Raw genomic sequence first — 27,459 nt, forward strand, 5'->3', positions numbered from 1 at the left:
GACAGCGAGATCTGTGAATTGGGCACCGTTAAGACATCTCAAATCAGGCATCTGGAAATGAAGGCCCCTGAAATCTGTTGTCAACTCTGAAAATCCCATTTCCCCCACTCTCCTGCCAGCTTTGAAAGTTCGAACCGTGTTCTTTTTATCACATTTGTCATTCTTTAGTAATGAAGCTCTGGCATTCAGAATTTGGCTGACAACTTTGTGGGCAGGAGCCAAAATGAAGTTCAACTTGCACCTTTCCCTGATGCTGTTCACAGCGAGAGGCAGAAGTCTGAACTAGAGGGACTGCAGCCTCATTCATTACAGCAATTGCTATCTTCTCGCTGTTGCCAAAATCAAGCTTGTTTTCTTTATCTTAATGTAAGTGGACAGACCTGATGAGGTGTATGGAACAGGAATGTTGAGAGACAAAGTGTCATGTATAAACCATTTCTTCTCAGGCTGCTCCTTCATCTTAAATAATATGAAGCTCATAAACTTCCTGGAAATCATGCAAAAATCAGTGCTGCAAAAGACTTAGAATGGTTCAAGACAAGTTTAAGTATTGTTTAATAGAGGCTTGAGGCCAGCACTTTTAAGGTTTGCTAATTTTAAATACATTTAAATGCACTTTTAAAGTAATTTAGGTCTATAAACTGAATGTATAGTTCAATGACGTTGGGAGAACTGGCTTTTGAGAAGGAGCGTAACTCAGAAATGAGGTCTGATGCAAGATCTGCTGGGCACAGCTTCTGTCTTTGTCCGTGGCCAAACGTATGGGTTACATAAGGTATTTAGAGTATTAAGGGTATTTAGTGCTCCCTCTTTGCATTTCTTTAGTTCAGTGTTTGGCAGCAGATGGCTTGAGGATGCATTGTGAGAAGGCTCAGGTTTGCTAACGGTAGCAATATTTATGCCCACAGTGCCGTTTGCATTTGCAGTCCAAAGTCCTCCTGCCCAAACACTGAGCTGGCACCTCCTCAGAGGTTCAAAACCTCAGGTTCTGCATTGCTGGGGCAGTGTGGTAGCTGGGACCCATCTCTGGGAAGGACTGAGAAGTCACAGTCACTGAGCACGGAAAACAGTTATCCACCCTGATGTGTGTGAAGATGAATGGATTGCTCTTGGTTGACTAACGTGGTGTTTCCCTAAAGTGTGGAGCAAAGAATTCTTCCTTTGAGCAAACCATGAGGGCTGCTATGGTTTAATTGTTCTGGACCTGTGCTGATTAATTACAGCCCTTCCTGGGCTCCCATGTGGGGTGATGGTCTTTAAAACATGTGTCCAGTGTCTGAAGAGGGCTACAAAGATGCCAGAGAGGGACTCTTCATCGGGGATTGTAGCCATAGGACAAGGGGTGATGGGTTCAAACTGAAACAGGGGAAGTTCATGTTAGCTCTAAGGAAGAAGCTCTTCCCTGTGAGGGTGCTGAGGTGCTGGCACAGGGTGCCCAGAGAAGCGGTGAATGCTCCATCCCTGGCAGTGTTCAAGGCCAGGTTGGACAGAATCTTGGGCCACATGGTCTAGTGTGAGGTGTCCCTGCCCATGGCAGGGGGTTGGAACTGGATGATTTTAACGTCCTTTCCAACCCAAACCATTCTATGATTCTATCCAGTTGTTTGTTCAGAGGAAATGTTTTTATTTTCAAATGCATGTAATTTTTCCCTTCTATGGATGTTGCTGTGTTAGCAACAAAACTATATCACTGTTTGTTATCTCACACATAAGCAAGAGTTTCTTGGGAGAGAAAAATGTTTTTGATGCAATTTAATTCCCATTTACAGGCAGGTGGAATTAAAGTCTGGTTTCTGGGTTTCTGATTGCAAATGCACAATGTATTTGAAGAAGCATCTGTATCTCTGAAGCTGAAATTTGCTGAATTGCCTTTTGGTGCCTAACTTCTACTGATTTCAACAGAATTTGAATCCTGGAGACAGCATTTATGTGTTCCAGTTTAAATCCTAGAAACTATGTGGATAAAGCTCCTGAAGTAACACAGGCTTACAGTGTTTAGCTCAGAAATTACACAGATTGTTTTGAAATGAAATAGATGTTCCTGATAAATTCTCTAAGTCTTTCTTCTTGCAAGTGTATTGCCTCAGCAGCTGACATATGATGTTCTCAGGGTTGATTTTTGTTTTGCTTGGTGCTGGAAAGCACCTGGAGTTTCCGTTGTCCTGTCCAGGAACTGAAAGTTTGCAAAGCTTTATTTTTCTCAGAGTTCATTATAGAACATACAAAGAGACTTTATAAATCACATCTGAGCCTACGTGATAAGCAGGAAACGAGCTGTTACACAAGCAATGGCCAATTTTGAATGGGAGAGATGGAGATGATAAGCCACACTGTTGTAAATCACTGCCGGTGACTCCAGTGGAGCAACAACTTCCTTTACTTTGGAATCTAATGGGCTGCCTAAGGAACAGGATGACAAACCAGCTTTTCTTATGGTCTGGATTACAATTGTATCTGAAATTTCAGAGCTGGCAAACCCTAAGGAGATGTTTCTAAGATACATGTGGAAGTCCATTGCAGTCTCCTGTGCTCAGTATTGCTTTTCTTTGCTCTTCCTCCCCAGCAATCAAGGAGAAATACATGGACTGGACGGAGTTTCTCATACATGATTTGACCGGCGCCCGGACTGCACCTGCAAACTTATTGGAAGGCGTATGTATTAGATTGCAGTTTCTATCCAGTACAGTGTCACGGTGTGCATGCTTGCAGCAGTGTTCCCAACGTGTAGGGCTGTGTGCTTGGCAGCATCTGTGTGCCAGCAGCAGGCAAAGTGATCCAGTGCTGGCCAAAAAGCCAGTGGCAAGGTTGTCTTGACTCTGCTGGCTCTGCTTCTGACCCAGTGATAGGTAGTTTGGTTTGCCTTTAGGCTGGAAGGTGGTGCTTAGGAAGTTGGGTGTTGAAAAAGGCTGGGTGGTGAAGGAGAGTATGGAGGGAGTCTGTAGGAAAGAAGACATAGTGCCCTTCAGTGCCCCATTAGATCCACCAAACTGGTGACCTGAGCTTTCAAGACACAAGAGGAGGTTCAATAGGTTGATGGGGAGCACTATCAGGTTTATGTGTATATGGAAATAGCTCCCCCAAGGGCATTCCCTCCACCTAAACACAACAAATTTAGCAGGGAAGTGGGATGAGGCAACCTCAGTCAGTACTCAGGAGAGAAGAAGGGCATGGTTTTTAGATGCATCCATATGGCCAAGAGCCCAGTCTGTGCAGCATATTCCCAGGGTGACTTGCACCAGGGACAGCCTCAGCATGCCTTGAGATCCCAGACAAAAAATCCTGCATATTCACCTTGAAACCATGGAGCAAGGCAGTTTCTCCATAGAATTGCCCTGTTTTATGTGGATGCTGTGTGGGCATTTGGGGAGGAGACAGCCCATCTTGCAGGAGAGAATCCTCCCTGCCCCTCTCTATTTAGGATGAGAGTGAAGGCACACAGGTGATTTACCTTTGTGTAAACCACCTCAGGTTGGCTTTTTGGAAGCAAGCACACATCCAGGCACCAGTTTTGATCATTTTGTCCCTGGTCACTCCCACCAGCCACAGCTGCATCCTTTTTCCACGTGCCTGTGCAGTACGAGCTGCACGACAGGGAGAATGAATAGCATGCCATCAGGGATTCTTTTCCCCCAGTCTGTTAATCTGAACAGCCCTCACATGCCTGAAGTAATGCACGTCCTCAGGTCTGTCACATCCCCATTCCTGGACCGCTCCCAGGTGGCATATGCAGAAAGCTGGTGGTGTCCAACACTCTTCTCTTATATGCCAATGCCGTCGCAAACCTCTCCATTCCCTTTCCACAGGCAGAGGAAAAAAAAGGCAGCCCCAGGCAGAAATGCAGAGAGAGAGAAAACATTGCATTGGCTTGAAACAGTTTCTGACCCTTTCCTGGTGTTTGATGCAATATATGTGCTAAGTGCTGTCTGTGTCGTGCAATGTATGTGACCCCCTGTCGACAGATTTGCTGTTCCCGAGTGCTGCAGATTGTTTCATACTGTTAAATCAATATGTAGTGGTACTTTTATTTATTTATTTTTCCATGCTAGCCATGCATATCGAGAGTTCTTGCATGGTAAATGTTAATATTTCATGCAAGCCAATTATTAATCTTAGCCATTCAGTTCTCAGGGGTAAATGACAAACCCATTGGCTTAAAATTTAGCACACAAATCAGAGAAGCAATATGTGCTTTTATACAGCCAGGGATTTATTATAAGAAGTTAAATCATTACACCATCATTTCCTATTAAAGAATGTTTTGTTGCTGTGAAGCAGTTGTATGAGAGGAAAAAAACCATTAAAGCAGATTTCTATTATATTATTAAATTCTGACACTGTGTTTTGCCATGAAATAATATTTGAAGGGATTATACAGGTGCTTGTAGCTTACACTGTAGAGGAGTGGTTTATAATGCAAATACATTGTTCTGAGAAATATCTATTAATCATAGAGCTGCTTAAAAATGTACACATGATAAGGTTTTAATTAATTTTGAGTACATTTTTTACCAAATTCTCACTGTGTTGCTGCGTTTTTGGATTAACAGAGATGTGAAAATCAGTTGCATTTCAAGATTTTGAGTGCTTTCAAAATTCAACAGGAAAGGGAACTTGTTTAACAAATAAAGCTCTCTTTTTTTCTACCCACCCCTAAAAAGAACCATCCTGGACTGACTCTGATTTACAGAATTAATATTTAAAAATATACTGTGAAGGGTTTATATTGTTTAATTAAGTAGAAATGGGACAAACACACAAGAAAAGAAAATCATAGAATAGTTAGGGTTGAAAATCCTTCTTTTTAACATATCCTGCCTGTGCTTAGCATCTCCTTTGGGGACCAATGCTCCCAACTCTTGGAGTGTTCTTTAGTCCTGCTCTTGAAGCCCTGGAATGAAGAAATTGCATAAGAATTGGAACTTGTATATAAGAAGAAAACTAACCATTACGTTAGTGGAGAAAAGCTCGACAGCACAGAGATGCTCACAGTTGGAAAATAAAAACACTGAGCCCCAAAGGTATCGTTCTGCAAAGCATCTCATGGTTTTTTAATGCCTGTGGTTGGCAGCTTTGCAGGTGTAAAGTTAAGCACATGTGTAAATGGTTGCAAAACTGGGATCACAGAAAATGCTATGTGCAAGCAAATAACCTCAGTCACAGGGATTTCTTGGGCATGGTGGCTTGGCCCAACAAACCCTGTGTGCCTGGGACTTTGATTCTATGTGCAAGCAAATAACCTCAGTCACGGGGATTTCTTGGGCATGGTGGCTTGACCCAACAAACCCTGTGTGCCTGGGACTTTGATCTCAAGATCATTTAAGGTGGTGGGAACCTGCCATTGGCTTTGAGCGTTGGAGTAAGCACCATGGACTCTTGTCTGCGAGGAATAATTTGCCCTACATGCCAATAGGAATGAGGTAAAGCCTTTGATGGGAAACGTCACCAAATAGAGGGAAAATGCCCTACATGCCAATAGGAATGAGGTAAAGTGTTTGATGGGAAACGTCACCAAATAGAGGGAAATTTCAGGGTCATGCCCAAAGAAGTTGCCTTTTAGGTAAACGCCAGTGTCCAGTCCTGATATTGGTTCTTGTAGCTGCAATCAATGAGAATTTGGTTTGAAATCCTCCAGTATAACTGGGCTTTGGGTTGTCCAGGAGCATCCTGAGATGGATGTGCCTTATGAGTTGTTCCACCTTTTATTATTCTTTTTTTGTTGTTGTTGATGATGTCGGTTGAGAAATTAGCACAACTGTTGTTTTCTGTTTTACTTCTGAATTTGCACTTGGAAGACATTGGGTAAAATAGAAGAAGAACAGACTGTTTGCTGATCGCTTGGATGATGGTGTGAAAAACAAAAATAATCTTCTGCTGTCATCTGTTTCCTTGAGAAGTCTTCAAATAAAGTTTAAAATAAGGAGTTTTGCTTCTATTCAAACAGCCTCTGCGAGGAAAAAACCCTGTAGACCTCATTACAGTTGATTCCTTAATAGAGCTGCAGGATTCCCAGAATCCCTTTCAGTACTGGATAGTTAGTGTGGTTGAAAATGTTGGAGGAAGATTACGCCTTCGCTATGTGGGATTGGAGGAGACTGAATCCTATGACCAGTGGTTGTTTTACTTGGATTGCAGACTTCGACCAGTCGGTTGGTGTCAAGAGAATAAGTACAGAATGGACCCACCTGCAGGTAAAGAGCCTCCTAAAAATACTACCTCTTTATGGCTTTCACTGATGTTTTGAGATACTTGTGCAACCCATTTCTTCTTCTCCAGCATTCACATTGCTTTGACAGTAGTTTCTAGCTATAACACAGGTGGCATGTGAAAGCCATCTAAGTTGGTTTCAAAGTAAGTCAGGTAAACTCTATTATATATTTAACAAATTCTGTTTAGCTTAGCTTATTCCTGTAAGGAAGCAGTGTCCAATAAAAGCAGTTTTATGCAGTTTTCCACCAAGAAGCAGAGCTGATGAGCGTAGTCCAAGGATGTGCTTGCTTGCCCAGCCCTTTTCAGTGGCATTTTAGTGGCCAGGTCTTTCTGGCCATCCTGGTGGAGGCCTCACTGGGACCCAGTCTTTTGCTGTCCAAATCAAGTCCTCGGTTACACCTCTCAGCATGTACTATGCTCCTTTTGCTTTCCCTTCAACCAAAGACCTCTTCCACCTTTGTCTTTCCATGGCTACACACATTTCTTTAGTAGCAGTAGGCATCCATGAGTTTTCCCATGGTTGGAGAAAGTGTTTGGGGACACTCATAGTTCCTCTAACACAAGCCTTTCATATTCTGTTGTAACAGTGCTATACATCTGCCAAGTGAGACCTGTCAGAAAGTGTGGTAAGGGTCTTGGGTTGGTCTGCCTGTCCCATTGAGGAGTTCTGGGGTGTCTGTTAGTCTACAGAAGCTAAGGAAATAATCCTTTGAGTAAGGGTAGATGGGGTCTTTCAGATTTAAAAGATAATAGAATTTGTCCTGCATTTTCTCCAAGGGAGTGAAGTCTTTGCAGTGTGTCAGACCAAATTCAACATCAGGAGATTGCAGTTTGGAGAAGCAGGTCTCTAGAGCTGAGTTTAGTGTTTGAACTGCCTTGGATGGAGAGAGATAGGACTGCAGCTAAGCCAGTCTGGGAACATAAATTGGAAGTCACAAATCCAGGGGTAGGAGAAGTTCAAGTGATAGGAGGCAGGTAGAAGAGTCAGGCAGAAGCAGGCTGGAGAAGGAGGCTGAGCAAGAGCAGAGTCTGCTGGAATCAGACTCCAGAGGGATTGGGTTTGACAGGGCAAGAATGATGGCCAGTCTGGGTTTAGGGGAAGACTAGGCATTGCTAGGGTTTAGCAAGTAGGAGATAGTGGCTAGTAGCCACAGCACACAGTAGGGGCTCAGGGATGCTTGAAACCTCCTGCACAAATGCTTGCAGAGGCATTCACTGGAAGGTTCTGAGGCTGCTTTTGGAGTTATGCTTCCATCCAGCCTATATCCCATTACAGTGGGGGATGACTGGGAGCGTGAATGTTCTCCACCACCCAATAATATTGGTCAAAACTTTGTGGAAGTTTCTGGGTAATTGGGTTTCTCTCTCCTGAGGGAGTTTGGCTCTGTATTGGTCTGACTTGAGTTGGTTGTCAAGTTGGTTGACTTGATTTCTCTTGGAGTTAGGGGTCTTGTTAAACATGTCAGCTTAGACTGTTGCATGCGTGGTCTTTGGGGCAGAAAATATGCAGCATCTGTATTTTTCATAAAGCTGTGGCTTTTATTTGAGGCAACAAAGCTGTTGGCCAAGTCCTGTGCAGCATGGTCCCCATTTGCATCTCCAAGCTGGACTACAGTTTCCATTGAGAAATAAGGTGCTTCCTTGGTTAATGCGCAGGCCCAGCAGACCTATTCCACCTTTTCCTGGGTAGATGAACAATTTTCCAATGTGCTTTGTTTTCCTTGTGCTGTGGGTGAATTTTTTCCATGAGTGTCAAATGATAGATGAAAGGTAGCCCTCCTTTGGGTAGATGTTTCTTATGTGGCTTCTGTCCATTGCATCTGATTCAAAGAGGTTACCCTGATGTATGCAGTTGTGTTCACAAGTCTGTCTGGGTCTTGGGTCTGACTTGAGGTCTTCAATGCTTTTTGGAAGCATGTGTTTTTCTTCACTAATCAGTAGGAATCAATGTGCCCCATCACTTCTAAATTAGATGCGAATGCTGGAGAGCATGAATATCACTTACTCTGTTACTTTAGAAAGTATTTGTGTTACAGAGATGCACTTTTTCATTGACTGTCTCTGAACCCTCCTGGCCTGTATAGGTCTGGTGAATCAATACAGAAATGGCCCAAATGACATTTGTGCTCCCTTTTTGTTTATTTCATTCTCTTTCTACTCTTTCCTCCTTTTATCCAGTTGTGCTTCTTTCTCTATGGATTCTCTAAACTTGCTATTGGACACTTTATTTGCTGAAGTTTTTTATGTTTTTTCTCTCCTCTCCTTGATTTACCTGCTTTTAAAATTTCTTTCTCTTAGAATCATAGAGTCATAGAATGGTTTGGGTTGGAAGGGACCTTAAAGCTCATCTAGTTCCAATCCCATAGGCAGGGAAACCTTCCACTAGACCAGGTTGCTCCAAGCCTTGTCCAACCTGGCCTTGAACACTGCCAGGGATGAAGAAGTCATTGTTCTCATCTGTTTCCTCTCCTCGACATTTCTCTGGTCACTTTTTAATGAATATTGTTATTAACGAATTCAATGTTCATATCTTCTTTCTGACTTCCATTGACTTAAATAGGTGGTCATTCCTTTACATCTCCTGAAGTTGCATCTCATAGGAGTTTGCTGAGAAACAACCCTTTGGTTTTAAACCCTTCCATTTTCTAACAAGTCCTCTCTTGGACACTGCCTCCAAGTATCTTCCTTTGGTCCTCCCGTCTCGTCTACCCAGTTGTCAGACTCTGCACTCCACGGAATAGCCAGTCAGAAATAGGAATATGATGAGGCAGGAATGTTGGTTGGAGTTTCCGCAGTTTGCAGAAACACAGTTTCTGGATGCAGGAATGCTGGTTGTTCCAATTCTGACATAGGGTCTATATCAGCCATTTGATGTCCACCAATGGCATCATGTTCATAAAGCACGATGGATGAATAAAGCCCAAGAGACATTAACCCAGAGGAAGAAGAAGGAAAGTGGTTGATCTTATGGGATGTGTTTCAAATTAGAGTATGCAAAAGAAATCTTTGCTGAGGCAGGCAGGAATGTTGTCAGGATGAGATGCTGGCAGCAGAGAGCTCTAAAGAAACTCAGGGATGAAGTTGCTAAACCACGGATTGTCAAAGGATTCAATTTCCTGAGGACTCCAGGCCAGGAGAGTGTGCCAGGGACACATCCTTGCTTGCTTACATGCTTCCTAGTCACTTCTGTGATATATAGGATTATACTAGAAAGACATTTATTGTGTGAAAGACATAGTATGGACCTTCTTAGTAAAGAGAGTCAGTGGGCAGTATGTTGGTTTTTTACACATCAAGGATTAGATTCACCTGCCATAGTGCAAGCATAGAAAAAACAGTTCAGCATGAACTATTGCTGTCTCTTCATGGTTGCAGGATGCCTAAGACACATCTATTGTAGGTCAGATGAAATGACATCTTCATAAGCCTATTTTTTCCACTCTTGTGGATTGAAACTAATGAACACATACCTGGTTGTTTTGAACATCTGAAGCCAGTTAAGGCAACTCCTTGATTAGTAATAGGAACAGCCTTAGACTGTATATCAAAACTGTTACGAATCTCTTCTGAAGAGATGCTGAGGACAAGCAGCTCCTCCCAGATCAGGCTGCATGTTCAACTGCTGTCAAATGAGGATGTTCAGTTACACATCTGTTAGCAGGTTGTGGCAGTGCTTTGCCTACCCTTGACTTGGATGCTACATATGAACCTTCAGCTTATTTATTTCCTTCTGTGCCTGGGCTGTGATTTTTCTGTGTTGATCCACCTCTCCGACTTGCAAGGATGGGTTTCACCTTGGATAGCGGTTTAAGGTCACTTTGCGGGTCAGATGCAGAGCATCTCATATAAAGGAGATCCCATGGATCCAAATGTCTGCAGTATTTTGGATGGAGAGGTCTCTTTTCTAAAGCCATCCCCATTCTAGCACCCATTTGGTGTACAGGAATGTGCAAGAGGGTCCTTAGGAAACAGCATCCTGGCTGTCTTCAAGTAACAACTTTTGGGTACTTCGTGTGCCTTATGAGCCCTTTTAATCGAGGAAAAGGGCTCATAGCTTATTTTTTTCCCTCAGATGTATATCTGAATCGAGTCGGCCACTTTGCTAGTGCAAATTGGCACAGGCTGCTTGACACAGAGCCACTGATGGTCTTGCCTTGAGTGTTTATGCAGGAAGAGATCGTCTCCTTTTATGTTACTTGCTATTTAAAGACAAATTGGCAGTCATTTTAATTGCTCACTCCTTGTTAACCTAAATAAAAATTGACACAGTTCACTTTGTTCAATTACCTGCAAGCCTATCACTTAAACAAAGTTCTTTATGCTCTTTTAACCGTGCAATTTAGTGTCCAGATACTCTCCTGTGTAAGTGAGCTGCTGCTAATTAAATGTGTGCATGATATTGCTTGCTGGTTATTGAAACCATTGGAGTTGTCTTTATCTCTTTGTTGACACTGCCCAAAGAAACTGATGCTTGTTGTCACAGATTTGGGCAAAAGCCACCAAAAATGCCACTTTCTTCTTCTTTCCTATGCATCACTGCCATCAGAGCAGAAAACAAGGCTCTGTTTTCAGCTTGCTCTCTCCAGGGAGCAGGGGAGCATCCAGCAGCATTCCCAAAACTCAGACTTGTTGCTAGTTGAAATAACAGGCTGGCTGAAGCTTTTGGGGCAAAACCATATTCTATTGACTGTTTCCCTGTTTGGCATCATTTAAACCAAAAAGGAAGCAACAAGGTGGGTTGTTTCCTTCCCTGCATTTGGAGCTGATCAGAGCTCCTGCAAGTAAGGGAGAACTGGAGCAACAAAGCTGTAAAATAATGAACAATTAAGTAAAAAGTGCACTTCTTAACACTTGTGACTGCTGCCTGTGCTGTAAACAAAGACTTGAAATGTATATTCCCATTAATAACCAGGCAGTTAAGGAATTAAAAGTGAAAGGTTAATGTTTCCCTTTAAGTGTGTTTAAATTCATATGCATATCCTTGATGTCTGTTCTGAAGTAGCGAGGTTTGATATAGTGGAAGTATAAATACAGCCACTTCCAACGAGTGATCCTGCAAATCCTATTTTGATAAGGTCTTAAATCTGTTGAAATCAGAGCATAAAATTCTCTTGTACTGTCGGTGCTAGGTGAAAACAGTGCTTGCCAATTCCTTTTTTTCTATACATATGTTTTATTTCCTCCTTCAGAATTGTAAGATACAGCGGTAAATCTTTGCTAGCTAGTAAATATATATGGTTATTAGATGTACAGAATTGAAATGCAAATTGTGCCGAACTGAACTGTGATATAAGTGTGTGAAGCCAAACTGACAAAAGCAAAGCTTCGCACTGTTCACTCCCTATCAAGGTTCATGTTTATTATGGAGCAAATGTTCATTTCCGTTTTAATAATTGTTGCAATCTATCTACCTATCTTGTCTCTTTAAGACCTTCATATGAATAACTTGTTATGTGCAGGATAACAATATGTTTTCTAGGGCAGAAGTAAATCCAATATAATGTTCTTCATCATAGTATTGTTTCCTACATTGTTTCCTTTGATGACTCATAGGCATTTCACTGCACTGAACCATAAAAGGCTTGCTAATATAATGATTTAGTAATATTAAGCCTATTTAAAGAAACTCACTGAAAGCAATGTGAATCTGCACAAAGATGTTGTGTAGAAGTACAATGATGAAAATTTATAAGTGTAAGTCTTTGAATTGGTGTGATACTCTGCTTTGAGGGTGGTACTAACTAATGGGTCTGGATAAAAATGTTCCTTCCCACGCCTACCCTCACTCATCTCAATCCCCCCCCAACCCTGCAATATAATAAGAAAAGACTTTCCAATGAACAGAAGCCTTGGTAAAGGTATTTCTGGTTTTGTTCAAATATAACTAATATTAGCTGAAGACCTGAGGCTCCTCAAACTGGAAAACATCAGGTATTTTGAGAATTGAAAATCAAAGGAGAGTTTTTGTTATTTTCAAGTAATAAGATAGTACAGTTCTTGTTTCTTTGGCAGAAGATGAAGGATGTGCATTTTCCTGGGTTTTACTCCAGGATATAAAATACAATCTCCCTTAAATGTGCCCCTGTAGTTGCTTTTGTGTTGGATTTATCCACGCTGTACAGCTTGGAATATACACACTATTCATTTCACTTGTACTATCCATTTTTATGACACAGAACCGTAAGTCTTTCAAAAATGTTTGATTCCCAAACAGTCACCTCTTGGTTTTGTTGTGTTTTGTTGTTGTCATTGCTTTAGATATCTGTTCTCTGAAGACAATATCTGAGTGGAAATCCGCTCTGGAAAAATCCCTTAATGATGCAGCAAATTTCCCTCTTCCAATGGAAGTGTTCAAGGTAAAAGATACACATTTTTCCTTCACTTACAGAACCCACAATGAGTAAATATCACACAGGTTTTTGTGGCTTATGTTAAACTTTTGCAGGAAGGGCTGTTGCTCTTGTATGTAACCACAAAAGGTCACAAGTGAGATGTTTGTGTAAAATGCAGTTTTTATGTGCGGACTTCCCATGTTCAGAACTGATTTCTTGCAGTCAGTGTTTTCTAGGGGCTGGGGGTGCTGAGCACTGATTGCTCCAACATTATTTTCAATGATGTGTCTTACTCTGTTAGAGCTGTGCAAAGGCAATGTATTCAACAGTGAAATTGTAAAGCTACAAATATGAAAGTTGACATTTTTCTGTGGACAGATTTCTGTGACCCTTGCACTTAAATTTTCATATGATCACAAGCCACAAGGCAGAGAAGCTTCCTTCAGGGATCTGTAGTGGAAGTAGGAGATAATTTTGTCCCCGTCCCCCCTCTTTTATTTCCCTTCTCGCTCCGGTTTTTAATAGTTAGAGATGTGCTTCAGCCCTGAGGCAGCAGCTTTAATTTCCCATCCAGATATGCACTGCTATTAATCATGAAGGCTCCAGATAATCCTCATTCCTAGCTGTGCCCGTCTGCTTTCTGACAGTTACATCCTCACTGTGATGGGCAGCGCTGCTGTGGGTGCAAGAAGATGCTTGGGGAGGTGTGTTGAAGCACAGCGGTGCCATGCTGTCTCTGGTGTCACCTCTGGCTTGGGGACCTGTGGGACCCTGGTGCCATCCCCACGACCATTCCTGGCTCATCCAGCTTAGGGAGCCTGTGGGTTCCTTCCCTGCCCTTCAGCAATATTGCACTGCAATGTCCCAAAACAGTTGAATTTGATGATCTTAAATGGCTTTTCCAACCTAAATGGTTCTATCATCCTATAACTGGAAGAAGGCACTCATGGTGTTCCATCTCAACGTGCCACAAAACCCTGGTGCCACCTTCACCCTTTCTGCAGGGACATGCCAAAAGCTTCCCATGAGGAATCCAGGCTCCTTAACTAGCTGAGACGCAGCTGAATTAGCAACATTAATTTGGGAATGCATTAATTTGCTAATGGACCAGTCAGCGGCTCATTTGCTTGCAATGTGAAAGCTATGCTGGCTAGGAGAAGTAGGAAGACTTGTGCATTGGCTTTCGGCACGAATGTGGGTTTGAGCAGCCTTGTGTTGTGATGGGAGTGGTGCGCAGAGAGTTTTGACTCTCTGCCATTTATTTCATACAACCCATCTATCTGCCAACTCTATTAAAGTTTGCATTTGCAAAAGTTTCGAGATCAAAACTGCATTGTGTGGGGCAGGGATTAAATCGCAATGGGGAATGCCTAATGTGTAAATTTTATTGCTGTCTATATGAAAGAGTGAAGAATGTTTCTGATGAGGCTCATAAAGCATCCTTCTTTTTTTAAGGTTTATAACTAACAGCTGTTCTGCTGCCTCTTCTCAGCATGACAGACTTATACCCACTTATTTTAATTATTGCATGAGGGTCATAAATTAAATTCAGCAAACCCCAGTTGCTGTGCCATGCGGTTGGAGCTTGCAAACATGTTCCTCTTAGAAGACAATGCAAAACATTGGGATGCTTGAGTGGCCCAAGAGGAGAGTTAGTTTGGGGCCAAATGTGACAGGATTAGGTCAATAGGACTTCCTTATTTATAGTGTAAAAGCTGAGCACAAGGTGGGCTGAATTTAGTGTCTGGTGTTACCTAAGCCTCTGGTTCTGGTGCTGGGAAGGCAGGAGGCTGAATAAATTATTTGTGTGTGGACATCACTTTATTCTGTCCTTTTAGGGTGAATCAACCCTATCATATGCCTCTTGATTAAAGAGAAAAATACGAGAGCTTGTCCATGCCTGTGAGCATGTCTTCCTCTGGTAGTGACTTAAGTATGAATTACAGAAAGGCTTTAGGAGACTATACAAGAGTACAGTTGTCTGATCTCCAACATAAGCCAGTATTTATGTGTGGGACCTTCAAGGAGAATCCCAGATCCCAGCAAAAAGTGTTGAATCCAAAGGCATAATTTTATATTTTTTCTCTTTTTTTAAAAAAATTTTTATTAATTTTTATTGGTTTTTTGCAAACCCAGCACAGAAGTAATGTCTCTACATGGTGCCTGGGGCTCCGTGCTACTGTAACTGTCACGTATTAGATGAGATGTAAAACACAGGGTTTGACAGCTGGCAACTGTTAAAGATCTTCCAGAAAGCTGGAAATGTTTACTCTGTCGGACATGGTAAACTGCACAACGAGCAGTTATAGTCTGCATTTTCCCTATTCCCTACAGAAATCCATCACTGAGTAGCTTGCGCTTGCTCTACAGGCATGAGCGGTCCCTGGGGTGAGCACCTACACATTCAGCTGGATTATGACTTAAATTGCTGTTGTCCTTTGAGCTGTACATGACTGGGCAGTGTCACTAATGTGCCATCAAAGTGGTCCCAGCTAATGGTCCTGAGAAAGCAGATCTGCAGTTGTAGTGCGAGAAGTGGCTCCTCTTATGGGTCTGTCAGCCTATTGTTGGTGTTGGTGATAAGACAATTTGGTTTTGGTGTAACAGGGTTACGCCAACCTTGTACGGTGTGGATTTGAGCCTGAGTTATCAACACAAAGATAAACTTGTGTGTGGTGGTCTTTCTTTGGCAGCAGATCCAAAAACCCTTTGCAGAAGTGCCTTGATCCCTTCTTGGCATCCAAGGAGAGGCTCCAGCCACCAGACCACATGAGCTGGTTGCAAAAAAACAGGGGGAAGAGTGCAAACAGGATCTTGGTTTTATTCTGGTGCTGTTTTACAGTTGGCCATATGTTGAAAGTGTTTGTAAAATGCTTTAGGATCTTTTGAGAAGGAACGTGATGTTCAACTGCCAGAAAATGCTGCTATTATATAGCTACTAAACATAGTGTTTTGCAAACTGCACATCCTGGAATAAGTTTTTTCTTCAGAAAAGCTTTTTACAACACACCTGCTATTTTGACACCCTGTTCTATTCAGAAAACATCTTGAGCCTTAAAGAAAATAAAATGCAGCCAGGATTTTCAAGTGTGTTTGAATGGTTTAGGAGCACAAAACCTTCTGAAAGGCCACAACCCAAGAAGATGTGTCCTTTGCTGTTTCTGCCCTGATTTCAGGGTGCTGTAGGCATCGCCCATGCTTGGTACTGGTCATAAATGGCTTAGGCTTCAGAGGACACCTAAAAAAATAGCCAGAGCTGAATAAAGATGTTCAAACTATTACTGGGGCCTGATTTCAAGTTAAGAGTGACAATTTCAGTGGTTTGCTTCAGCGATGGCATTGCTGGTACTTTCTAAGACTTGCATCAGGAAACCAGACTCCAAACAGCATATTTGAGCCCTAATACTTATGAATCACTGCATTCTTTTAGAGTTAAAGCCCTGTAGCTTGTGTAAGATGAATGCCTGACACAGATCACAGAATCAGAGACTGGTTTGGGTTGGAAGGAATCTTAAAGCTTATCCAGTTCCAACCCCCTGCCACAGGCAAGGACACTTCACACTAGACCAGGTTGCTTAAAACCCAGATCATGGGATTTAGTTTCCCAGAGGGGCAGATAATGTCCCTGGGACCTTCTCTTACATCCCATTATGCTTCCCCTCGTCTCCTGTGCCATATCTGTGGGTCCCATGCAGATGTCATGGATCCTCAGGTGTCTTTCAGCTCACCTCAGACACCTCTGTTTGGGCCATAAATCCTGGCCAGGATTTGGGGATGCTCACCATCTTTCTGTAGATGTTGCATATGGGCATGCTATGCCAAATTCCCTCCATTGCTATAAAATGGGTCCTGATGACTAGTTTGGATGGAGCTGTCACCAGCCACATCCCTCACCCAAACTCTGGTAAACAGCTTGAAGAGGAGGGAGAAGTGTTATCTAAGGGGTTTTTAGGTGTTATCTAAGATAGGTAGCAATTCCTGATTACAGGCTTTGGACCCATTCCTCTTGTCTCTGGTCCTCCTTTCCTAAAGTTGTCGTTGTTTTTATCCAGCTCAAAATAGCTCTTTCTCTGGCAAAAAAAGCTCTATGCTGTGCCCAGCCCAGTGTGCCCCTATTTCTAAGTGGGACTTTTGGATGTTTTCTGTAATAAGTAATAGTATTACTTAATGGTAAAATTAATGACATGGAAGGAATCTGTTGGGACCTATCTCTCCTAAGGAGAGTGGTGGAGGGATCACATGGGAGAGAGCTGCCCCCCAAAGTTCAGGACAAAGTGGTAGTTCTAATTCTACATTCAAAAGTATGAAGACAAATATTAAACAGGACTCCTTCCCCTCCTCTAAAATGTAATTTTCCCATCAAATTAATTGTGCAAAGAGTAAGATGGACTATTTGTTTTTAAAGGAGGACAACAGCTCTCAAAAGTTAATAAACCCTTTGAGTGTTTTAGGGTGTTTTCTTCCATTATTCTGAAGGAGCTTAAGCTAGAGAAACCCAAAGGTTCCTTTCTGCTCAGAGACAATCCTGACCAGGCGATATGAATAGACTTGAAGTCCAACAGGGTTTTTCTGTCTTCAGCTCCCCTGCTAGATCTGCATCAGCATGTGCCCTAGCTTAAAACGAACATGCTTTTGGTTTCACTTGGAAGCCAAATCCCAACATAAGCAATCCAAGGCCCCTTCATGCACTGATGGCTTGGCTGGCCTTCACTCTGCACGCTGTGCTTTAATAACCTGTGAGTAGCCATGTTGTTTGCAGGCTGCCAGATTATTTATACTCCATCTGTTCTTCCTCGTCCATAGCACTTGCCAGCCCATCTCTCTGACTGCTATTTGCCTGGCCGGGAGACACGCATGGCATCCTGATCCCCCTCTTGTTTGGCTGCCTTTTGACCCACTCCTATCTCAGCTTGTTAAAGCCATTTATCTTTGTAAGACCATCATTAGGAGTATACCACAAAGGTTCTTTAGATGTAAAGAGCCTTCATGGCTCTTGGAAGCAAGGATGTCCCCAATATGAAAGGTACCACTCAGGTGAGATGGAATCTGGTTATATGTCTGTGGACCACTCAAGTAGGTGTTCCCACCTGTGTGTTTTCTTTTCCACTCGCCTTTCCCACCTATCAAATGGGACCTGTGCAGAGTGATTGAGTTTGGAAGGGACCACTGGAGTCATGTAGTCCAACCACCCTGCTCAAGCAGCATCACCTAGAGCACATTGCTCAGGATTGAGCCCAGGAAGCTCTTGAGTATCTCCAGGGTAGGAGACTCCACAACCTCCCTGGACAACCTGTTCCGGTGCTCAGTCACCTTCCTCATGTCCAGGTGGAACTTCCTGTGGTTTAGTTTATGCCTGTTGCCTCTTGTCCTGTCACTGTGCACCAACAAGAAGAGTCTGGCCTCATCCTCTTGACACCCTCCCTTCAGATACTTATGTGTATTGGTCAGATCTCCCCTGAGCCTTGTTTTCTCTTGTTTTCAACAGACCCAGCTCCCTCAGCCTTTCCTCATAGGAGAGATGCTCCAGACACTTAATGATTCTAGTAGCCCTTGACTACTAACCAGGATTCAGCAGTGCATTATTACTGCACATTAGCCTGTGCAGTGGTTTGGCAGTCCTGAGTGCTGTAAGACGTTAAGAAACCCAACCCAACACCCCCTAAAAGACCCAAGTGGATGCATATCTGTCTCTTTTACCTCTGCTGCATGTGGTTCCACTGCCCAAGCGAATCCAAGCAGGCGCTGTGTAGGAGGGGATCTTTGCTCTAATGCCATCTGCGTCGGGCCAAGCCATACGGAGAAGGTGTATTTGGATTTAGACTGGCTACTCTGCAATGTTGCTGTTTCTATGGCAACTGTATTTTATTCAACAAGAGGAGCTTAGAATCTGTAGGGCTAAATTTGATCCTAGGCAGAAGCATCTGCAGTTTTGAAGGGGCTCTTCAGTAGGTGCAGTTCATAACTGGCTCTCATGCTCATTACTTCAGGGCCACGATACCTCTAAAGCTTCACTTCCAGCACCTTTTCCTTTACTTCCCACCCCATAGCTCTACATTTTGCTCTTCTGCACTTGTCAAACCAAGGGACAAATGGCTCATGTTGTGTCTTACGGGGGGATTTGTGTCTCCTGAATGTATGTGCCTTCAGGGAAAATTGCTCCATGTTTAGCCAAGGAAGTTGAATCGCAAACAAGACTGATTCATCTGCAAGTAATGCAGAGGATTGCATTTGAGAGGGTTTATTTATTTATTTATTTATTTAGGCTCAATTAAAAAACCAATGCCAGATTCCTGTAGAGGCAGTTTAACCACTGCTATTACTGTGTTTGTGACTGGTTACCACACATGAGCTTTGTGATTAAAATTAGGCTATTAGAAACAGCCAGGTTCTTGGGAGAATTAGAGAAAACACTGGGGGGAAGTGATGTCTTTGAAAACAAAAACTCAATCAAATAATATGTTTCCAATCATACCAGATGGGGCCTACTTCTTCTGTGTCTTTTGGTAGGGTAAATTGGGAAAGATGTGACTGAAGGCAATAGCATTTCACACTGTTACAGTTGGTGAGGATTAAAGGAGGCTCAGTTCAATCATTTATTAAGTGCTCAGTGTTTCTCATCAGCCTCTCAACTTTGCAACTTTTCAGCATTCAGAGTTAGGCCTGAATTTTGCACAGAGTTGCAGTCTTATAATTGGTGTGAATCTGACTATCCTGGACAAAAAGACCCCTGACTTTTAGAGTATTTGGAAATCAGAGTTCACATTAGAGCCTTTTCCTCTTATCTGTACTCTCTATAAGCTGCTGGGTTTAAAATGAGACGATTCCAAAGTTCTGTCTTGAGCAGAATGGGCTTAAAATGAGCTTTTCACAGTCTGAAGGTGATGCCCTTCCTTGGGTTTGTGGACACAGCTAGAGCTACCAGCCCATAGTACAGCTTCCCTAAATGTCACGGGCAAAAGCAGCTTAACCAAGTCACCCTGCGCTATCTGCATTACCCACTGCACTGTAAAATTACCTGAGCTCCACTCCTGTGACATGGACAAATCTGAGTTTATTTACACTTAAATGACCTTTGTTGAGTAGAAATACTTAGAAGCCAGATTTAGCAAGATATTTAGGTACCAGAAAGTACAAATGATTATCTTGATTTTAAAGTACATCTTTTGAGCCCAAGACCTAAAGCTAATACTTAGTGACCTTATTATTAGGATTTAAGCATGTCACCCACAAGGGTACTTCCCTAAAGCCTATCTGCATCCTTAAAGAGTCTGAATGCTGTTGTAAATCAGTTTGTGGATCTCTTTTGGAGTGAAATTTAGGCTTCCAAGTCACCCAAAACCTGCATAATTTTTGAAAGCTGCATTGCCAGTGGCTTGTTAGCTGTGAAGGAGAAAATAGAGTTGCTATCTCAGTACTTAAAAAAGAAGGGTTGGGAATTAGGAGCCTGGTTCTCCTCCCAGCACCATTGCTGACTTGTTATTTGACCTTCAGCTTTCAGCCCTGTAGGTGATGCTGGTTGCAAAGCCCATCCGTGTTTTTGCAGAAGGGTTGCCATATGAAGATAGAGACAATGATGCAGATGCACAGCAAAGCAGGGTTCTTTCAGGTGGCCTGGAGGGTCACAGCCTGTGCATGCTGGCATATTTACAACTGCATTCTGCTCTAAAACTATGAGCGTGGGGCTGGGTTTAATTGCTTCTTGTGGTTTGTAGTGAGAGCTGCAACAGCCCTGGCTTTTGCCAATGGGTTTGGGCTGCAAGTGATGGACATTCAGTGGAGGGTTATACGCTTTTCCATTCATTCCTCATGAGTGTTGTTGCAGGCTGTGATCCATCCTGTAGAGATTGTGACCCTCTGAATGATCAGCTGCAGTGCTTGTACCACGTTAATTCGTTGTGCTTTCTGTGGCATGATTTTTCATTTAGCTATGAGGGACTCTTCTTCATCCTTGACTGTCAATCCAGCTTACTTGACTGCTTTTCAGCAGTCAGAGGGTATTTCCATCACCCAAACAAGGCTTGTGAACCTCAGGACAAGCAACCTGCTGGTGTAAATCCTTGTGGTCAGTGGGGTTGCTTCTGGGAAGCATTGATTGCCAGTAGGAGTAAAGCTTCACCATGCACAAGGCTATGAAATGCTCCAAATGGCCAAAAATATTTTGCCTATTCATCTGCATTTCAAAGAAAATTGAAACTCACTTGGAGATGTTAGTAGAAAATAATGGCTAGTGACACCCTCTTAGGTGGCTTTGAATGCCAGGAAATAGTGGCAAAGGATTGGATTCTGTCACCCATAATCACTTCAGGCATTTCTTTTGCTTGGCTGAGCTGCCTGGCGGGGACTAGGGGAATGTCTCACCCCTCCAGTCCTCTTCTTGGAGCTGCTTTTATTAAACAGGCACCTTCCCTGTCAATGTGAATAAAGGGAGGAGAGAGCAGTTCATTATTCAGTGTATCACTTTGAGTCTAATACTAATTAAAAGCTTTGCCATCACTTCTGTGGAGCCTATTCTTAGAAATTATGTAAATTAATTGGACTTTTGAAGAGGAGCATATGCCAAATCCCAAGTAATTCCCTGCTGGCCGAGGCAACTCCAGCACTGGAATCGGTGAATACTACCAGGATCTTCTTTTCCTTTTGTGGCTGCAAATATCTAAGGCTGCTTTGGTAAATTTTGATTCTTCTCTTTAGCAAATATAAGAGAGAGATCAAATATCCAGACTCTGACCGTTTGCCAGAGAGAGATGGTACAAAGGCTTTTTCTCCATGAAAGCTTATCCATCTCAAAAATGACATTTAACACAGACAAGCTTTTTATTTCCACAGCACCTCTCCAAACAAACGTACGTTCCTGCTTCAAAGAGGATTTTGACCCTCAAAAGGGAGACATACCTGAGATCCCATGAACTCCCCTTGCAAGCTCGCTCTTGCTATTCATTTAATGGGGAAGCTATTTGCATGCTATGCTGAAAGAGAAGGGAGACTTGATCCTAAGGTACATAGTGCATGGAGAAAAGGGGATATGCTCTTGAAGTAAAATAGCTTTAAATGTTATTAGCTTTCTTTTTTTCTCAACCTCTTTATTTTCTTCCTTTGAAAAAGGCCAAAACAAATAGAAGGAGATGAACCAAAGAAATTGATTCAAGTAAAAATGAGAAGCAATATGGTTTGGTCTCGATATATTTTGGTCTTAATCAACAAATAACTTCAAAAGTTGATGAAACTACTTGCATGTTTAAAGGTTAACATGATTAAGTACTTTGGTGGATCTTGGGTTATACTGGAACTTTTTGATGGGGAGATGCTGCAGTGTAAGCTTGCTTCCAGATGTACATTTTGCAAAGCTGCCTTTTCTTTACCACCTCACCCTAAGGATTAGAAGACATCGGGTGCAGATCTTCATGCAGGAGGAGGCAGCTCTCCAGCACAGATGCTTCTTACCTTTGGAAATTTGAAGTTCAGACCTGGTGCGGTCTGAATTTTGCAGCCATCATCTTTTCCAAAGATGGCAATTTTGATAACCTGTCCGTCCAGTGCATCCCTGTATTAGGCAAGCTCTATGTACAAGGAGCCACATTCTCTTCCCTGTTTCAGACTTCTATTCAGTGAAACTGTGCAAAGCTGCTAGAAATGGGTCTCCTGTCTCTTTGGGGCTTTAGTGGTATGGAAGTGACTGCCAGCAAGCACAAGTATGACTGATAGTTATGCTACACTGCAGGATGCTCAGACTCCTGAATGTCTGATCCTTCCCCAGCCATTAACTTCACTGGGATCTAGGCCATTTTCACTCAATCTTCCTCAGTTTCCCCATCAGTTTATACTCATGCTGTGAGACTAAATCCATTATGATTTTTCTTAACTGCTTTTTGGTTCTCACAGAAAAGGCTCCGTAACACTGCAGGTTGGTAAGAGGAAAATAACGGTTCATTTAATTGTGGTGGGAGCTTGAAAAAATCCTTATCTCTATTGGCACCAGGGATGTAAGATCCCAAAATAGAAGTTGTTAAGTCTACAAGTGAAGACAGTTCTTGCGAAAAGAAAGCACAATGACATACAACTTTGGATCAATAGAAAATCATTTTAGAACAAGAATACAACATGTAGCAATGAATGTAGATGGGAATGATATTGCTAACCACATAGTAGAGAGCAAGCTTTCCGCATGCATTTTGGAGTCGTCTGTGTGTGTTAAATATAACATCATCTCTTTTTATGCTTGTATTGGCTAATGCACAGATGGTTTAGAAATACTGCAGGACATTTTTATTGAATGAACACAAAATATGATAATTGCTCTGGAATTAGGATGCCAACTTAGATGGGGGTCACGAGGGATGGAGCGATTTGATAGATGTTAAATACCAAACTGGTTGCAAATCAGGGAATTAAAACTCAGTTACTTCTGCATTTTGGGTCTGTATCTTGCTGCCATCCCAGAGCTGTGGGATGAAGCCCTTTTTGTGCAGTCTTCTGGGTACAGCCAGGTTGAAAGTGTTGTGATGGGCATGTACACAGCTGTATGTTTTCTCACCAACATGTTCTCTCATTGCCCACATTTTGGGTCTGGGTTCATTGTCTGGGCCTTAGTCCACCTTTAGTCTCCTGGCTGGAGAGAAGACCTTTCCATCTTGCAACACATGGAAATCAGCCCAGGTCCTTATTTCAGTGCCCTGCAGGAGCTGGACATCCATAAGTGTAAATCAGGGCCACCCCAAGCTGTTTGCATCCATGTTGTGCATTACCCAGGGGGACGTCAGATATTAGGAATATGTTCTACCCGGTGAGGGTGCTGAGGCGCTGGCACAGGGTGCCCAGAGAAGCTGTGGCTGCCCCATCCCTGGCAGTGTTCAAGGCCAGGTTGGACACAGGGGCTTGGAGCAACCTGCTCTAGTGGAAGGTGTCCCTGTCCATGACAGGGGACTGGAACTGGAGGAGCTTTCAAGTCCCTTCCAACCCAAACCATTCTATGGTTTCTCAGACAGGTCCTCAATTTGGTGAGCATGATCTCCTTGTTGACCAAGTTCTGGTTAGACACTGTTGATGAGATGGATGCACATTGTGCTTTAAATGTGATGGGCTTGGTCCAGCAGATCTGTCCTCTGGGAGTGAGGCTGTTCCCTCTCTGTATTTCGGTTGGCATGAAAAGAACACAGGACCAGGAGCTGCCAATTGGGGGTCAATCTGCTAATGAGCTAAGTGCCAAATCCACATGGATGCATTTCAAATAGATTTTCAAATGTGTTGGCCTCTTCTTGGTGGATGGCACTGGCATACCATGCGCTTCTCTTCCCCATCTCTTCCTGCAGGACCATGCTGATTTGAGGAACCACTTCTTCACTGTGGGGATGAAGCTGGAGGCGGTGAATATAAGGGAGCCGTTTAATATCTGTCCTGCATCAGTGACCAAGGTGAGCTCCTGGAAAGGAGGATGAAAACAGCCTTTCCACTTTAGGAAAACTCCAGAGAGTTTTCAAGAGACTTAATTATCTGGAGGACATATTAAGAAATATGTTCAAAATCCATGAATGTTCCTAATTAATGAATTGATTCTTTCCCATAATCATCACCAGCTGACTTAGATCCAGTGGGGATAAGCATGTCCATCTATCACTTCCATGCAAAAAAGGATCCCTCTTTTATCCCTGTTTCCCCTTCATGCATATGTATTTTCCGTGAACATCTGGGAAACCTTTAGAAATAAAACAGCTGGATGGAGGTGGTAGCTGGGGATTTAGTCGACACTCTCAAGCGCAAGAGAGAGGAAGGCTGTGGGCTCTTCAGGATTGCCTCCAGTTACGGGAATACTCAGTGATCCTGAACAGCAGCACTTTCCCTTGCCTCAGTTTACCAATGTCTAAAACTCAGGCTTTGATTTCTTTGGTAAAAACACTTGGATGAAAAGTGCTAGGTTAGGCTGGGTTATTTTCATGCCTGGTTTGATTCCAGGGTCCGGCTGTTTCAGCTTTCCACATTCCCTAAAGTTGCAGAGAATTTAATTTCTGATGTTGTTTTCTCCTTTTTCACCCCTTAGGTTTTTAACAATCATTATTTACAAGTGACCATTGATGACGTGAGACCTGAACCCAGCAAAATCTCAATGCTTTGCCATGCGGATTCCTTAGGGATCTTGCCAATACAGTGGTGCCTTAAAAACGGAGTCAATCTCACACCTCCCAAGGGTTTGTATTCCTTCTTGGCGGTTTCCTCTGAAGGAGGCTTGCTTGTTGTTATTGCCTTTAAAACCATGATGTGTTCATTGCACACCATCACCGTCAGTATCTCAAACCAGAGTAGCTCTCTTGAGTCACTGCGACTGTTTTAGCTCATACCAGCCCATGACCATGTCTGCAAACAAGTCTTGCTGGTGGATTGATGTCCGTGTGCTTTATAGTCTGAAGCAGGCTGCACTGAAACCTGGTGAATTCCTGTGAAACGCCTCTTAGTGATGCTTTGTGTGTGTAAGAGCAAAAGGAGCATTAAAAATTGTACCATACTAGAGGCAAACCAGGCATCTTCCTGAAATTCCTTAACCCTCACCTTCCAAAAAACCCCCAAACACTAAGTTTTGTATATGCAGATTTGTTCTAATTTTGGAAAAAGCATGCTGCTGACAAACCCAGGGAAGCGAAGGGTTATTCCCTACCGGATTCAGAGTCCTCTTATGTGTATCCAGAGTGTCTCTTCAGCACACATGAAGTCCTGGAGTCCTGTCTGTGCAGCTGCATATGGTGCATCTGTGATTACCCTGTTGCTTTTACTGAAATAAATGTGCTGTCTGGCTGCTTTAACTCCCTCCTGCTTGAATCCAGGTGTAATGATAATTCCTGTGTGACTGCTCACTGATACTGGCCAGAAAAGTTGCTGAAAATGAAAGCAAACAGAATGGTTTGGTTTTGCCACCCCAAATTCACATGCAGCTTCCCCCAGGCCACCTGATTAACTAAACTAGAACATAGAATCATGGAATGGTTTGGGTTGGAAAGGATCTTAAGATAATCCAGCTCCAACCCCTGCCATGGGCAGGGACACCTCACACTAGACCATGTCACCTAAGGCTCTGTCCAACCTGGCCGTGAACATAGGCCAGACATTTCTCTGCACAGGGTCATGGCCTAATATTTCCCAATCTATGCTGATACAAAGCCCGTCTGGGGTGGTGTTTTGTGGGTCAAATGCATGTGAACTCTCCTTTAGATGCCAACATTTTCAGACGTGGCTGTAGCATCCATCATACAGATATTGCTCAACTCGGCCAGCAAACTCTAAGGGATAAGTAGTTATCTGGTGTGATGCCTGGTGACTGGGGTCCACTTGGGCTTCTGAGAGAGTGTAGAAAGTCTCCCCTCATTCCCCTGATATTTTCTGCTGTCAGATCAGAAATCGGGGGGGGAGGGGGGAGAAGCTATTAAAAAGGCATAAAGCAAGTGGCAGATAGATAAATGCAGTATATTGCTGTATTTCTTATGCTGTGTAAGAGGGCTGCACGCCCAAGCTGCATTTTAGCACCTTTGGTGTCACACCCTTCTTCCATTGGCAGACACACTCTTTGAGTCACTAAAATATAATCAGATGTTAGAATTGCTTATTTCTTTTAGAAAACAAAACCCACGAACCACCAAAACCAGAAAGCACAGGGAAAGTGAAAAGCATCTGAGCTCGCACTGAGGTAGTTGGTCTTCTCTGAGCAGAGTAATACCAGCTTTGGATAAAGAAATAACCAGGGCTGATATGAGAGGACTGCAATGCTGTGGGAGTGCAGAAGGCTGCGGTGTGAGCTGGCTGCTGATGAGCAGGTCTGCAGAAGGAGGAGGAAATCCCATTTTCACCCAAATCACTGGGCAGCTCTACCTGGGTGCCCAGAATTGCCCCTTCTCACACCAGATTTGACCAGGCTTCTGCTTCCCCAGCACTCAACACATTCCCAACCAACATCACCCTTAACAGAGAATATGTTGACAATACTTAGTGTTTCCCAAATAGCTCTCCCTGTTGAAAGGCAGGAAGTTCCCATGGAGCAAAAAATGGCAATGGAAGAAGTCCTTTTGCTTTGGAAGGATTCCTTTGCTGTATTCTGGGCTTTGGTTTTTTGGTTCATTTATGGTTGACAAGGAAGTTTTCAGATTTAAAAATAAATTGATTTGATTTCATCAGAACAGTGTGCCAGGTTGGGGTATTTGGGTTCAAAGTCCTTTATTTGTCTGATATCCTATTCTCTTGCCTTTTTTTTTTTTGCCTATCAGGCCTTTGTTGAAGCCAAACATTTACTAGATGAGTCATGAACAGGAGGTGCAAACATTTGCTACTAGAAATAGAGAGCAGTATTTTCCTGTACAGTGCCAAAAATGAATACCCATTTACTGCTGCTGTATAAACACTGAACAAGCACTGTTTATATTTATTAGAGCTGGATTTATAGACCGCTTCCCTTTAAAGTAACAGCCATTGTTCCTTTTTATGAGCTATTAAGAGGGGGAAAAAAACATATTGGTGGCGCTCCGAGCTGTAAGGTTAACCGAGGAAATGCCACTTCCAAAACCTCCAGTATATTTGTGTTGTTATATTTGCTTCTGATTAGACCACTGGGCTTTTTCATGCTGAGAGCAAACACAATGAGGTATGACATGATTGAGGAGCACAGTTGAATCATATGAAGTTTTGAACATTATTACTTGAGCTGAGCAGTAAAGGATAACAGTATGTGAATATCATGTGCTAGTGGAGGTGCTGGGCACGTAGTACCTCCCCACGTGCTAAGGGATGCAGCTTATATTGTGATGCTGCATGAAAAGGCCATATACAGGTCCAGACTTGTTTGAAGCCAGTTCTTGAGCATGCTCATCTTTTAAGAGTCATCCTTGTTGGGCTGTTGAAGTGAATTATGGCAAACTCTCTAACTGCCCTCTCAGGTTTTATTCCTGCT

At 42.9% G+C, this 27,459-nt stretch overlaps 1 protein-coding gene across 1 annotated transcript in view; it reads left to right on the forward strand.

Annotated features, from left to right (window-relative positions):
• Positions 1–2,563: 2,563 nt before the first annotated feature.
• SFMBT2 (Scm-like with four mbt domains 2) overlaps positions 2,564–27,459 on the forward strand; it is a gene marked incomplete at both ends in the record, with an annotated part of 54,324 nt that continues 29,428 nt past the window's right edge. The window contains 5 exons of the mRNA XM_010015934.1: positions 2,564–2,652; positions 5,942–6,188; positions 12,466–12,563; positions 23,846–23,947; positions 24,571–24,718. Coding sequence (XP_010014236.1) covers positions 2,564–2,652; positions 5,942–6,188; positions 12,466–12,563; positions 23,846–23,947; positions 24,571–24,718 — 684 coding nt within the window. The remainder of the gene's footprint in view (positions 2,653–5,941; positions 6,189–12,465; positions 12,564–23,845; positions 23,948–24,570; positions 24,719–27,459) is intronic.

Source organism: Nestor notabilis, unplaced genomic scaffold (genome assembly GCF_000696875.1).
Source record: "Nestor notabilis isolate BGI_N333 unplaced genomic scaffold, ASM69687v1 scaffold11566, whole genome shotgun sequence".
NCBI lineage: Eukaryota > Metazoa > Chordata > Aves > Psittaciformes > Psittacidae > Nestor > Nestor notabilis.